We start from the raw sequence: 14,295 nt of genomic DNA on the forward strand, positions 1-14,295 counted from the left end.
GCAGAGCTGGCTCATAACGGTGGGAGCTGTAACTTGTATCAGGTGTGGGGAGTGCAGGGCCCAGCGGCAGTTGGAGACCCTCCATAGGTGGTGGCACCAGTGGTAGGTTGGTTCTGAGTGCTGGCAGAGTTCAGGGTGTGACCATGGGTGTGGGTGGCTGAGTCTGGGGTGTATGGGAGTAGCCAGGCTAGGTTGTTGGATGGGTCATCTATATGGACCATAGTAGTAATGATGATGGTAACAGAATGAGCCAGACATGATTTTCCACCACTGCCTGTTACCTCTTTTAACACAACAATGCTGTGGTCGGGTGAGTGGCGATGTTCTCATTTTATAGTTGAGGGAATTGAGTCCCAGAGATTAAGTTTCATGCCTGAAGTCATCCAGCTAGTAAACAGCTGGACTAGAAATCCCACATTTCTGACTTCAGGCTTTTTCTGACTACAGAATCCTTGATTATAAGGGCGTGCAGAGATGGTCGAGGAGCCCAGTTGTGTACGTGACTGCTAGTCCTTGTCTTTACCCAGGTTGAAGAACTGAACTCTGAAATCAAAGAGCTCAGTGCTGCCTTTGCTAAAGCCGAAGAGGCCCACAGGAAAGTACAGACCCGGGAGCCCCAGGTGAGTGTCCACGTGGGCTGAAGTGGGTGTTTAAGCCTTAGTCCTGGTGAGGTCAGGACTTCGCAGCTGAAATCAGGAACTGAGAGAAATCTCAGTGGTCGTTAATAATAGAACCGTCTCATTCTAGGCAGAGGGAGTTCTCTATCAGTGTGGGTTCTTCTCCAGCCCCTCTTCAACATGACAGTGACAACAGTAATGATAATGATGACAGCTACCCCTTAGTTAGGAGTGCTGAGTTCACTCTGTGCAGGTAGAAGACTGCAGAATGTAGGGGTTATCTTAATTGTCACAGCCCTGTGGGGAAGGTATTTATCCCCCTTGTATCTGTGGGTTTTTGAAGCTCAATGAAGATGTGCAGCCTTTTTATTCGCTGTCCCTCAGCTAGCAAGTGGTTGTAACTCAGTAAATGTAACTCATCCTCAAGGTGGGTGGGGAATATCTTCTGGCATAAAAATGTAGTAGTTACTTTGGTCTGTTTTTCAAATTCTCTACTAATAATGATATTATACCCATGGCTTTTGGTTTGTGGAGACGCTCCATGTGACCTTTCTGTTGGGAATGAGAGATAGTGGAGTGAGTGATGGAATGGGAACTAGCTTTATCTATCCTGCACCCCCTGGAACGGAACTTTGGGTATCATTTAATCTTCACAACAACCCTGTGAACTAGAGGCCCTTACTTTCACAGATAAGAAAACTGAACTTCAGAGAACTTTCTGCATGTTGAGGAAGAATGATTTGTGTAGTATTATGTTTGGCTTTCATTTCTGACCGTGTCTAATTGGGCCAAATGTTTCCACAGTTCAGAAGCATCTAACTGCTGAAATGGGGTTCAAAAAGCAGGGTGGCATGCAGAAAAGGTAGAAAACTTTCCAAAGAAGTTTTCAAATGGCCATTTAAGGAAAATTTAGTATAGAAAGAGTTTTTATAAAGTGAAGAGAATGTGTGAAATTGAATTCTTTGAGCCTGGATTTTTAAAGAGGCTTTGTCACAGTTTGTGTGATAGTCCTGCGAACTTTCATCACTTTATAAAAACTATTATCTTAATAATAACTGTTGCTATTCTGTGTATAACAAGTTCCTGTGTTACTGTCTCTAGCCATCCCCCCTTGAATTCAGTTCTCGTTCTAATTCCTGGTAGTTTATTGTTGGTAATTGGAATCTGCAGTGGAGTGGGCAGGACCCCGGGAAGAACACAGGCTCTGGAGTCATTTGAATCCATTTAAAGCCCGATTTAATCACTTTCAGTCTGATGACAGTTCTGAGCCTCAGTTACTGAAATAGGTGTAATAATGTGTACCTTGCGAAGCGGGTAGGAGAAGCGGAGATTACTGTGTGTAAAGGTGCCTGTTTAGCTTTGCATTTATAATTAGTGGTTTTTTTTTATATTTTATTTTTTTAAATATATAATTAGTGTTTTAATAAAAGGTAACTAAAAATTGTTCAAGGTGAACATTTTCCCAGTCATTTCTTATTTTATTATTTTCAGTTTATTGGATTAAATAAGCACTGCCCCAGATACTTTTTTATTTTGGCCTGTGACCTAGGTTTCCCAGTTCTTTTTATTTGTTTTAATTTTAAAGGACACCAAAACAGACGCTTCTGTAAAACCTGCTTTGAAATTTGAATGGCTTCCCCCCTCAGTGTCTGTTGCTGCATCCTGACTAGCAGCTGGGCGAACATGGGCCCGATGGCTGGGCTGTAGGGGCCCAGGAGTTACCCTCCACATCCAGGGTAACCCGGTCGCAGCCCGCCTCTCCTGAACAGCGAGGCTTACCTGCCGATGGCGGGGAGAACGGAGCTCCTGGGAGGGCCGGGAAGCTGGAGCAGCCCCTTATGCCAGGTCTGAGTCGTGACCTGACAGCTCAGGTGGTCCTTGCTTTAGAATTTTTATTTGTAAGCCTCAGTCTGATTCAGAGAACAGACTAAAAAAACAAACATGTTTTCTCCTGATTATAAATGTTGTTTATGCTCATTTTGGTATTTTTCCTCTAGGCTTTCTTCTATGCGTGCATTTTATTTTTTAGGTCATTTACAATTTGGTCTTCTGTTTTTTCATGCAACGTAGTGACTTAGAAATATTCACGTATTATGAACTCTGTAAATAGTGTTAAGATTTTATTCTGCAACTTCATCATATTTTACCCATTCTCATGTTCTTGCACGTGTAGGTTGTTTTATTTTTCACCGTTCTAAGTAATTCTGTGATGAGATTTTGGGTTCTTTCCCTGAGACTGAATTCTAGGAGCGGAATTGTTTGGGATGAGTGTGCACATGTTTGTATGATGCACGCAGAGCTGACAGCTACACTCTGTCCGTCAGTCCTGTCAGTTTACCTTCCTGCTGGCACGTTTCCTGGCTTCTAGGTGCTTGGTCGTTCTCAGTGTGTCCTTTCCCGGAGAGCTCGCCGGCACTAGGCAGCCCCGTGGAAACAGTCTTCTAGGTGCTTGGTCATTCTCAGTGTGTCCTTTCCCGGAGAGCTCGCCGGCACTGGGCAGCCCCGTGGAAACAGTCTTCGAGGTGCTTGGTCGTTCTCAGTGTGTCCTTTCCCGGAGAGCTCGCCGGCACTGGGCAGCCCCGTGGAAACAGTCTCACTGGCTAAATGAAAACGTTTCCATTTGCTCTTTTTGATAACTGGTGAATTATAACATTTTTCCATATGCTTGATGGTCACAAAAGTATTTTCCCTAGTAGACCGACTGTGTGTTAATGAAGTAAAGATGTGCTGGACACACTTGGCCTTGTGCTCTGCAGAATTGATGGCCTCTTGAGGTAGCCATTGAACTAACACCACTTCTCCCCGTGACTCGGGGTCTGAGCCACTCGAATGGAGACAAACGTTGCCAGTGCTTGACTCCATCTCTGCTTTTCAAATGAAGCTGTTTATTCTGCCTTCTAAAAATAACTTACATTGTTTTTAAAGAAATCATTATAAAAGTTAAATACTCACTAGCCTTAGAGCATTTGAAAATTCAGAGAAGTGAAGGAAAAAGTCAACTATATTCCCACCCATGAAAGACAGTTACTGTTAACATTCTGTACTTTTCCTTCTTGTCTTAAAAAATATGTTGTTTTTTTTAACCTGACCAGGCAGTGCCACAGTGGGTAGAGCATTAGTCTGGGACACAGAGGACCTAGGTTCGAAACCCCGAGGTTGCTGGCTTGAGTGTGGGCTCGCCAGCTTGAGTGTGGGGTCGCTGGCTTGAGTGTAGAATCATAGACTTGACCCCATGGTTGCTGGCTTGAGCCCAAAGATTGCTGGCTTGAAGCCCAAGGTCTCTGGCTTGAGCAAGGGGTCACTGGCTCGGCTGGTATCCCCCAGTCAAGGCACATATGAAAACGCAATCAATGAACACCTAAGAAGATGCAACAAAGCATTGATGCTTCTCATCTCTGTCCCCCCTCTCTCTCGCTAAAAAAGAATAAAATAAAAAATAAATTTTTTTATACAGTTGTAGCTTCCCCCCCTTTCCTTAAATATCAACATCATAACATAAACATTACCCTGAGTTATTTCAAAATGTTCATATTACTGTGCTTTGGGTCTTGAATGTTGTTTATGTTACCTCTCACCCGCCCACCCTGTCCAAGGTAAAAAGGAGCCCAGCTCTTGGTTTGTTTCATGAATTATGGAAACAAGCTGTCTCCCCTCTCCCCCTCTACTAGGGGTCTGAGGATTATGAAGCCGCCCTGTCAGAAAAGGCAGCCCTGTTGGCTGAGCTGCACTCGGAAAACCTCACCGAGAGCGCAGAGAACCGCAGGCTGCACCGGAACCTCCAGAAGACCGCCCAGGAGCTGAGCGCAGTGCAGCAGGAGAAGGGGCGACTCGAGAAGGACCTGGAAGCAGCCCACCGGGACCTCCAGAAGACGGCCCAGGAGCTGAGCGAGGTGCAGCAGGAGAAGGGGAGACTCGAGAAGGACCTGGAGGCAGCCCGCCGGGACAAGAGCGAAGGGGACGGCACCATCCACGTGAGCACCCTGTTCCCTTCGGAAATAGCGGGCAGTGCCGGGGCTGTGGTCGCTGTGCTTGGGTGATGTGGGGCATCTCCCCAGGTCACTTTCCCTGTCACGGGCGTCTCCCGGGACACATCCTCTGTCATGGCACCTTCCCATGTTGTGTAGACTGCAGCCTGATTGTGTTGAGTGGTGCATACTCCTCATTGATTTCACATGCTTTATTTAATAATTTCCTCCTGTGTTGGACATTTTGGCTGTTTAAATGATGCTACAGTAAACGTCTTGGTCATAAAGGCATTTTCTCTGGAAATCCTTAGATAAATTCTGAGAAGTGAGCTTACTGGGTCAGATGTTGCAAATATTTTATACGAGTTAGTCATCCTGCCAAAGTATTTGTCCAAAGGGCTAGTCTAGTTTATGTTGCCATCAGCAATATTGGAGAGTGTTAGTTAATTGAATGTTATGAAAAGACCCATTCCCTGTATTTATTCATGGTTATCGAACACTAAGTATGCCTGGTTTAGATGCTGGTGGAAATACGAGACATGGCCTCTATAGGTTATTTTTCTAAGGGAGTTGAAAATGTTATATATGACAAAATGCAAGGCAGGTTGAAGTCCAGAGCTAATGAATGTAGCTCGTATAGTCAGTGTAGAAGGTCCTTGTAGGATGGAGTAGTCAGGAAAACCTTCCAGAAGGAGATGGTGCTGGAGTGGGTTGTGAAGAGTGGGGTTTGCATAGTGTGCCTTTGTGGATGAGGTCGGAACGAGACTGGCAGGTGGCCCTTTTTATGGAGGGCTGGTTTTCATAGTCACTTTTTGTATTGCTCCAATTTTGTTTTTTTAGGTTAACAAAACCTGTGGGATAACAGGATTTTTTTTAAAAGTTTAAAATAGTTTCCTTTCTCCTTCACTGTCATAAAAATATTCAATAAAGTTTGGATGGGGAGAATATATATAGCTCTATATTCACATGTAATTTTTTACATTATAACTTACTCTTGGCAATAAAGAGCTAGATAACAACATTAAGAGGGTGTGGTGGGCCCTGGTCTGGTAGCTCAGTTGGTTAGTGTCATCCTGATACGCCAAGGTTCTGTCCCTGGTTGGGCACGTATAAGAACCAACTAAAAAATGTATAAATAAGTGGAACAGCAAATCCCTCTCTCTGATTAATCAATAAAACTTTTAGAAAGAGTTTAAAAGAGGCTCTACTGTAATTTATTTACCTGTCCCTCTATTGTCAGATATTGTTTCCTTAAGTCACTTATTGATGTAAGCGCCAGTGTTTCTAAAATGATTTTGGGCTGTTATTGATAAAAAGCTGTATTCTGAGGCAAACATGGACATTTGTAACTAGCCTGCTGGCAGGACAGGGGACTGGACACTGCCGGAGCCAGATCTCCGTCTCTCAGAGCCGGGCCCTTTTTCCTGCCTCCCCTTCCTCCAGTTCCAAGTGGCTGCACCCATCCCTGCCAGCCCCGCTGGGATCGCAGCTTCCCGGCTCACTGCATGGAGGAAGGAGGGCTCACACTCCACTCTCCCTGCTGTCTCCCTGGCAGGATGGCCGGAGGGTGAGGTGCTCAGAGGCCCAACTTGGGTCACAGGCCTATTCTGTCAGAAGTGTGCATACCGTTATTGTCAGCTTCCCCTAGAACCAGTTGTTTTGAGGGAGAGGAGCTGTTACTCAGAGAAAGTGCTGTTTTATTTCAGGACAGTGGGCAGACTGAAACACAGCTTTGTTCTAAATATATCCTTCAGGAGAGCATGTGTGCGACTCAGAGCTTCCCAGAATCTTGGGGCTACTTTTCTGTATCAGGTCATATATATGTTGCATACAAGATGATGTCCTTTTTTTTACATATGTATTGTATCACAGACGTATCTCTTTAACTTCTGGTTATATTCTGAGAATTTGGCTGTGTCCATGTCATATGCATATGGATATTTCATGCCAGATCTTGGGGTCACTGGATTGTTCAGAGTCTGGGGAAACATGCTGGATGGTGTTTTTTGTTTTTGTTTTTTTTTAAGTGAGAGGAGGAGAGATAGTGAGGCAGAATCCCACATGCTCCCCAACTGGGATTCACCTGGCAACCCCATCATGGGCTGATGCTTGGGTACTGAGCTATTTTTAGCACCTGAGGCTGATGCGCTCCAGTGGAGCTATCCTCAGCACCTGGGGCCATGCTCGAACCAATTTGATCCACTGGCTGCCGGAGGGTAAGAGGAAGAGAAAGAGTGGGGAAGCTGATCATCACTCCTCCTGTGTGCTCTGACTGGGAAATGAACCCAGAACATTCATAGGCTAGGCTGACACTCTATCCACTGAGCCTCTGGCCAGGGCCCTGGGGTGGTGTTTTTGCTTCATGGTGCTGCCGTGCATGCAGGAGAGCATAACTACTGCCCTTGCATGCCTGATCAGTTCGTTCTATTAACTACAATAGGTTCTTCAGTTAAAGAAAGCCTTCCTCACCAGCTGCTACTGTTGTTGCTTTTGGATAGAAACAAACAGAAAACCAGGCCTTTAATGTTTCTGCCCTGGCAAAGGGAAGGATCTATCTACATATTCAGCAGGCTCTCAACTTAGCCTGGGGACATTTCCATAACAGATACAAACAAAGAAAGTGTGAAGGGAGCACAGGGGAAGGAAGTGGCCGTAGGACCAGAGCAGGCTTCTGGGGAAAGTAACTCCTGAACTGTGCTGGTGGTGCTGGTGGTGAAGGTCCAGTCTAAGGTTACTAGCTAGACAAGGGAGGGGAGGAGGGAAGGGAGGAGGAGGGAAGGAGGGAGGGGAGAAGGGAGGAGAGAAGGGGAGGAGTTTGTACAGAAGGTGGAGATACAGAGGTGTGAGAATGTATGTTTTGGGGGAAACAGAGTAAGAATACCCAACTTGAACTACTGTGTTTATTTGAAACTTCAAAAACTGTAACATTTTTTTTGATGTTTTATAAACATTTTCAGGGGCTTATGGTTAGTCATGAAATTAAAACTAAAGATTAAAGGTCCACAAAAAATAAGGGTGACTGCCTGACCAGGCAGTGGTGCAGTGGGTAGTGTTGGACTGGGATGTGGAGGACCTAGGTTCCAGACCCCGAGGTCGCCAGCTTGAGCCCGGGCTCATCTGGCTTGAGCAAAAAACCCCAAAAAACAAAAAAACTCACCAGCTTGGACTCAAGGTCGCTGGCTTGTGCGAGGGGTTACTCGGTCTGCTGAAGGCCCACGGTCAAGGCACATATGAGAAAGCAATCAATGAACAACTAAGGTGTCGCAACAAAAAACTGATGATTGATACTTCTCATCTCTCTCCATTTTTGTCTGTCTGTCCCTGTCTATCCCTCTCTCTGACTCTCTGTCCTTGTAAAAAAAAAAAAAAAAGAACATAAGGGTGACTGGTAAAGTGGAGCCAGTGAGTAAGTAGAAACGCACCTTGTGATACCGCCCCAGTACTGGGTGTGTGTGTGTGTGTGTGTGTGTGTGTGTGTGTGTGTGTGTTAATGTTCAGCTGGTAGCTCCTGGCATGGTCAGTACAAAGGGAAATCCAGTTACCAGGTCCAGTGTTCATAAGATGAACATGTTAAGATAAAAGGACAGCTTTTGCCAGCTTTCTGGCCTGAGGGGAAGTATTGCCTCTGGTGGGTTTTTATAAAGAGTTCTCTGAGTAGTATACAGAGTCTCTGACAATACCCCATTCAATAAAAGCAATTTTGCACAGGGCCAGATCAATGTCATCCAAGTCGGTAAGCTTGTACGCATTAAGTTAAGGTCTTCAGTCCCTGGGACTGTGTCTAGCTGTTTCCCATTCTCGTTTCTTGGACGACAAAGTCAGTGGGAAATATTGCAGCCCTGTTTGTAGATGCGCCTGGCTCACAGCCTTTGCCATGGTCCTTATAAAGAGTACTAGATTTTACAGCCTTCCCTGAACTCTTTCTGACGTAAGGCAACAAGTTCTCTTTGGGATGTGATCAAACCATCCTCTGCTCATGCCAGAAACATTTATTGCAGTCTCTCTGTGCCTGCTTTTAAGCATTTCGGAGGGAGACAGCGCCTGTCTGAGCGCAGCTTGGATAGAGACGTGTGAATTTACTGCGTTTGGTTGCGCGTGAACGGTGCGAAGTTTGGCCGTAAGAGTCTCTTGTCGTGTTTGTTTTCATTGCCTGTGATTGTGGTGACCCTGTGCTCGTTGACTCAGCATGTGTGGTAATTTGCAGTTCACTTGTTTATTCAAGGGACATTTGTTGAGTGCTTGCAATGGTGCAGCCCCTGTGGTTAGGTTAGGCTCTGGTGAACACAGTTTGGTTTTTGCTTTGGAAGTCTTTTTGCACTAAGAAAGGTCAAAACGTGAGCGTCTCACAGATAGGATCCCTTTCGTTGTAGTATGCCTCCTTGCCACCAGAGGGACCCACATCCCTTTGAGAAAATCCAGAAGGCTTTGCAGAAGCAAATGAAAATCCAGCCTTCCCAAGTTGGTGTCCTCACTGTGATGTTGGCAGTGCCCTAGCTTCTGTGGTCTGTGACAGGAGTGCTGCCTGCACTCTTCACGTCCTTGCCCCCACGTCCTCGACTTTGGTACACTGGCTGCAGAGACATAAGACTCTCCTGCTAGGGTGTGCATGCACTTGTGTGTGCGCGTGCATGTTTGTGTGCATGCGGGTGGGCGTTTGATGAAGCTGATAAAGAGTGATACATCTTTATGTTAGATTTGCTTCTCTGGTTCAGGCATTCTTTGTGCTGTTGGGGTGCGTGGGGGAGACGTGTAAATCTCAGTCTTTTCCCCTCTGCTTTAGAAGCAACGTATATTAGACATTGGTTTAGCTATATTCCCCAGACTGTCTCATAATGCTCTTGTCTGTTACGAGGCCTGTCATCCACTACTCTGACAAGTGTGTGCTTCAGTACCTGGGCACTTATCTCTGTGGGATGCATTTGCTGGCTAAAGCCCAAAAATCTAATTAAAGTTGTACCTGTCACCCAGCTGGCTAATCCCGTGTGCTTTGACAGGAGCGGGTTTAATTTCAAGGTAGTTCAGCCTGAACCCTCTGGTTCTCACATGCGTTTGTTGATGGATGGCTCCAAACGAGATTGTGACAGCATTCAGAACATCCCTTGGTGAACCATAATCAAAACGTGGCACTTGGAGACGGTGTCTGCATGCTGGCTGGTTAGGGCTAAGACCACAGAGCTCGGGCAGTGTGACTTTCACCCAGGGTCACAGTGTCCCATGCCTTCTTTTGTTAGTTTTAATCAGGTGCCAAGATTTTGAGTTGGTATCTTTGTAGGACCATATACAGTTTAAATGTCTGATGTTGGGAGAAGGTCTGTCTTTGCAAATTCCAATTTCTCATAAGAGAGGCTGAACGCGGAGACTTTGGTGTCAAACTGGATTTGAATCCTGGCTCCATCACTTGTGAGCTGTTGGACTATGAGCCAGTGACTGCGCCTCTCCAAACAGTGCGTCGATTTGCGTCCATTTCTTGTCAGAAAAACAGATTAGGTTTAGGGATTATAGGAGATAAGGCACGTAGCTTAGCATCACACCTGGCATATCAGAAATGATCAGTGAACATTGCCGTTTTTGATGATGGTGGTGATGCTGCCGCCTTGGGAGCTATGATCCCATGCTCAAGCCAGCAACCCCACACTCACGATGGATGAGCCTCCACTCAAGCTGTTAATCTCAGGGTTTTAGTAGGTGTCCTTGGAATAGTGGAAAACAGGGCTGGGCTTGAGCTGGAATCTCAGCTTCAGCAGGTGCTTAACTCTCTGCCTCTACCTCAGTTACTTAACCTCTCTGAACTAAAGTTTTTCTCCCCTAAAATGGGATTGGTTGCATTTACTTTAGGATTAAATAAATGAATTTAAATGAATAACCAAATTTAGTGCGTGAGAAAATACCTACAGTGGTTCCTGGTGCATAGAAGTAGGTCCTCAGTATATCACATTCCTCTTCTTTCTTTTCCTGATTTCAGTTGTGTGGCAGGTGCCGGCTCAGGACTTTGAATGACAAACCACCGCCTGCTAGAATCTAATGGGCCCTGTTGACTAATAAATGTGGTCTGCCCTTTTACCAGTCCAGTCAACAAAGCTGTAAATTTCTTCCTTGACCAACACTCATCTCTCCTTTGAAGAAAGTGCTTGTCTGTTCTTTTCTAGCCGACGGATCCCCTGGGAAGGAGTCGGGGCCCCGCTAGAGCGAGAGACTCTGGGTATCTCACTGCCTCGCACCTGCGGCGCTGGGGGCGCTTCCATCAGTTTGCATGTCGAATTGCTCTCGTCTTTCTGGGGCACAGACAGAAAGGCTTTCCCTGATCTCTGGTTCTTCTTTTACATTTTCTGTGCCAGGCTCTGTCCCGGGCACTGGGAGTACAGGCCAGAATTAAGTCAGCCGTAGTCTCTGAAGAAATCTAGTAGAGAAGTATAATGGACACGAGACAATGAGCTACTTAGAATATAGCATGGTAAGTGCAGTGGAGGGCCCCGTGCTTTGGGAGCACGGAGACTGGAACTGCGCTGAGAGGGGGAGGGGAGGGAGGGCAGGCCTCGCCGAGGAGGTGGCCTTGAGCTGAGACCTGAAGGAGATGGGAGGTGCCCTGCATTCCTGGTAGAGGGAAGGCCTGTGCTGGGCGTTCTGAGTGCGCCTGGCCGGAGGGGACATGGTGCTGGGGCCGGAGCAGAGGGCGGGGAGGTGCCCTGCATTCCTGGTAGAGGGAAGGCCTGTCTGTGCTGGGCGTTCTGAGTGCGCCTGGCCCGAGGGGACACGGTGCTGGGGCCGGAGCAGAGGGCGGGAGTGCTCCACTGCGTCATCCAGGCGGGGCTCACAGAGGTGCGGTGCTGCGCCCGGCGCCTGGCCGCTGTTCCAGGACTCACCCGGGCCTTGGTCCCGGCATGGCTCCTTGCACCGAACTTCCAGTCCTCACGGCCAGTACCACACGTTGGTCAGTTCCTGGCTCATTCTGGCGGCTTCTGTGTATTTTTTTAAGCATGTGGATTCTTTGTTCAAGTGAACTCTCCTGAGGAGAAAACAGATAAAAGTCGAGCTGCTCAGGGTGAGGTGAGGTAGGAGGCCTGGCACTACCCCTCTCCCCACCATGTCCTGCTTCTGCCATGGCCCCCGGGAGCCACGAGGCTCCACAGAACGAGGCTTGAAAGCCACCATCTCACACTAGTTCTGGAATCCGTCCATCACTGGGTTTCTATACCTCATTAAGATTTTGGAGAAGTTTCCTTTGTATATTTAAAGGTAACCACTGAGCACTTTGACAAGCTTTCTCACCGCGAAACCTGATAAGGTAGAAATTTGATGGATGAGAACCTTCTCATTCTCCATCTGGCCAGAGATAAAACAAACTAGCTGACTGGAGAGGGAAGGAAGAGGGCCTGGCTTTTCATTTCTAATGTGGGTTCTAAGATTATAGGGCTATTTTATTTTTCAAATAATCCACTTTTTAAAAATCAGTCTGCTCTAAGAGAGTCCTGACATGCAAAGGCTCCACTCAGCTCAGTGCTGGTCCAGAGCGTCCCTGCGAATCTGCAAGGAGACGTGCCCGTTAGGGAAGAGATCGAGGCCACTCAGTTGATGTCGTGCACCCAGAACTTGCTGTGGCCGCACTCGCTTGCGGCTGGGCGGTGCAGCCGGGGCTCCTGAGCTCCCCTCGGTGGCTTCTTTCACTAAAATCATGTAACACATTCTCATGCTTTTCCTCAGGTCGACTGATACAGATAGTTGGCCGAGTTTGGGCATAATCCTACGGCTTCTTGTTCTTGGTTTGAAAGACCACTACTTTAGTGAAAATAATACACAAATAGACCTGTTTTTATTTTTTTTAAAAGAGACAGAGACAGGAAAGGAGAGAGATGAGAAGCATCAACCTGTAGTTGAGACATTTTAGTTCATTGACTGCTTTCTCATATGTGCCTTGACCGGGAGCTCCAGCCAAGCCAGTGACCTTGGGGCTCAAGCCAGCGACCATGGGGTCATGTCTATGATCCCATGCTCAAGCCAGTGACCTCACACTCAAGATGGATGAGCCTGCACTCAAGCCGTTAACCTCAGGGTGTTGAACCTTAGTCCTCAGCGTCCGAGGTCGATGCTCTGTCCACTGAGCCACTGCCTGATCAGGCACAGATAGACCTGGCTTTAAATCCTAATTCCAGCATCCTTTACTTCAGTTAAGTAGCCTGAGCGTTTCACACTTCAATTTTCTGACTGGTAAATGGATATAATCAGGGCATCTGCTTCTTGGGGTTGTGAGTGTTGAATGAGGTGATGGTGCTTTCGGGTGATGGTGTTTTTGAAGGATGATTGCTGAGGGCAGAATAGGACAGGAGGGCTTTGTTGAAGACTCGGTGCTTGGACGGGGCCTTACAAGATAAGGATGCTGTTTGCAGGCGGAATTGGCGCTGTTTTGTCGTATTCTTCTAGTTGGGCCGATGAGTCGAGGCGCAGGGCCTGGGGAGTGTCACTGACGCGGTTGGGTGAGGAAGGCTGATAGGCAGGCAGGGCCTGTTGACAGGCGGCTGGAGTGAGTGTTCAGGTGCGTTCTTTCTGCAGTCAGCCAGGAGTCCCTGAGGGCTCGGGCAGCGATGAAACCATCAGGGGTGTGCGTGTCACTCCGTGGGTGAACCACAGACGAGACCAGTTAGGAAGCTGTGCAGTTGGCCAGATGGGAACTAAGTTCTGAAGATGGCAGTGGGATGAGGGAGAGGAGGGCCAAGAGTGTAGGAAGGGACACTTTTCTTTTCTCCTCCAGGACTTCGGCCTCTGCCCTTCCTAACAACCCCTCCAGGGGGGAGGGAACGGACTCATCTGGTTATTCAGAGTCCCAGGCGTTCGCTGGGTACCCTTGCTGATGGGTGGGTTACTGGACCCTAAGATACGAGCCCACGTGCCAGATTCTTTTGCTTTCTTAGCTGCAGACTCGGCCTGGCCTGGCCTTTGTCGGGTGGGTGGCTCCCTGAAGCGGCAGAAGCCCTATCCATTGACAAACCACAGCCAGAAACAGCTCTCAGTTTTATCAGGAAGCCCTAATTGTTAGTCTGCGATCGGTCATTTCTTACGTCCAGCTCCTATGAGAACTCTGCGGGTGGTAGGCCTGGGTGGCAGGGCAGGACTGGGCACTCGTGTCCACGTGAAAGCGCCAGCTCCTCAGGGCTCCTCTGTCATGTGCTCTGTGTGGAGGATGTGCTGTGCCCTCGGGCCCAGTTGACGGGCTGGGTGACAAATGTGTGAGAGGGAGGGGAGGAGCCGGACGGCGTGGCCAGGTTGACGGTGGTGCTGTGGCCACACGAGGGAACCTGGGAGTGGAGGCCAGCCTGAAGGCTGTGCTTCCTGATGGGGAGGTGACACAGTGTCCTTTCCTGTCACCTGCTCCTGTGCTGGGCACCCCTCTTGCATTCTCTCATTTAACCATCCAGGGACTTGAGGTGTTTGTTTTATTATTCCCATTACGGGGAAGGAAACAAAGATTTAAATTGTCTATCTTTAGCCACACAGCTTTTTAGCAGTAAAGCCAGGATGCAAGGTCAGGTCTGCCTGTCTTCACAGCCCGAGAATATTGAAGGAGGTTTGGAGAAACCACCCAAGATGATCAATTTTCAGTTCTGATTGTTTTGCTCAGGCGAGACATGCTGTCTCCATGCCTCCCCTAGACGTTTATTATGACTCCAGTGGTGCCGCGCACAGGAGCCCGTCGGCTGTCTCTGTGTTGCCATGGCAGCTGC

At 47.7% G+C, this 14,295-nt stretch overlaps 1 protein-coding gene across 5 annotated transcripts in view; it reads left to right on the top strand.

Moving 5' to 3' along the window:
- The window catches only part of CDK5RAP2 (CDK5 regulatory subunit associated protein 2), a 181,706-nt gene that overhangs the window by 50,686 nt on the left and 116,725 nt on the right, over nucleotides 1-14,295 (top strand). For all 5 annotated transcript variants that reach the window (XM_066256376.1, XM_066256378.1, XM_066256380.1 and 2 more), the window contains exons 11-12: nucleotides 528-620; nucleotides 4,286-4,588. In XM_066256376.1, the coding sequence (XP_066112473.1) occupies nucleotides 528-620; nucleotides 4,286-4,588 (396 nt within the window). The remainder of the gene's footprint in view (nucleotides 1-527; nucleotides 621-4,285; nucleotides 4,589-14,295) is intronic.

This window comes from Saccopteryx bilineata, chromosome 2 (genome assembly GCF_036850765.1).
Source record: "Saccopteryx bilineata isolate mSacBil1 chromosome 2, mSacBil1_pri_phased_curated, whole genome shotgun sequence".
In the NCBI taxonomy this organism is placed as follows: Eukaryota; Metazoa; Chordata; class Mammalia; order Chiroptera; family Emballonuridae; genus Saccopteryx; species Saccopteryx bilineata.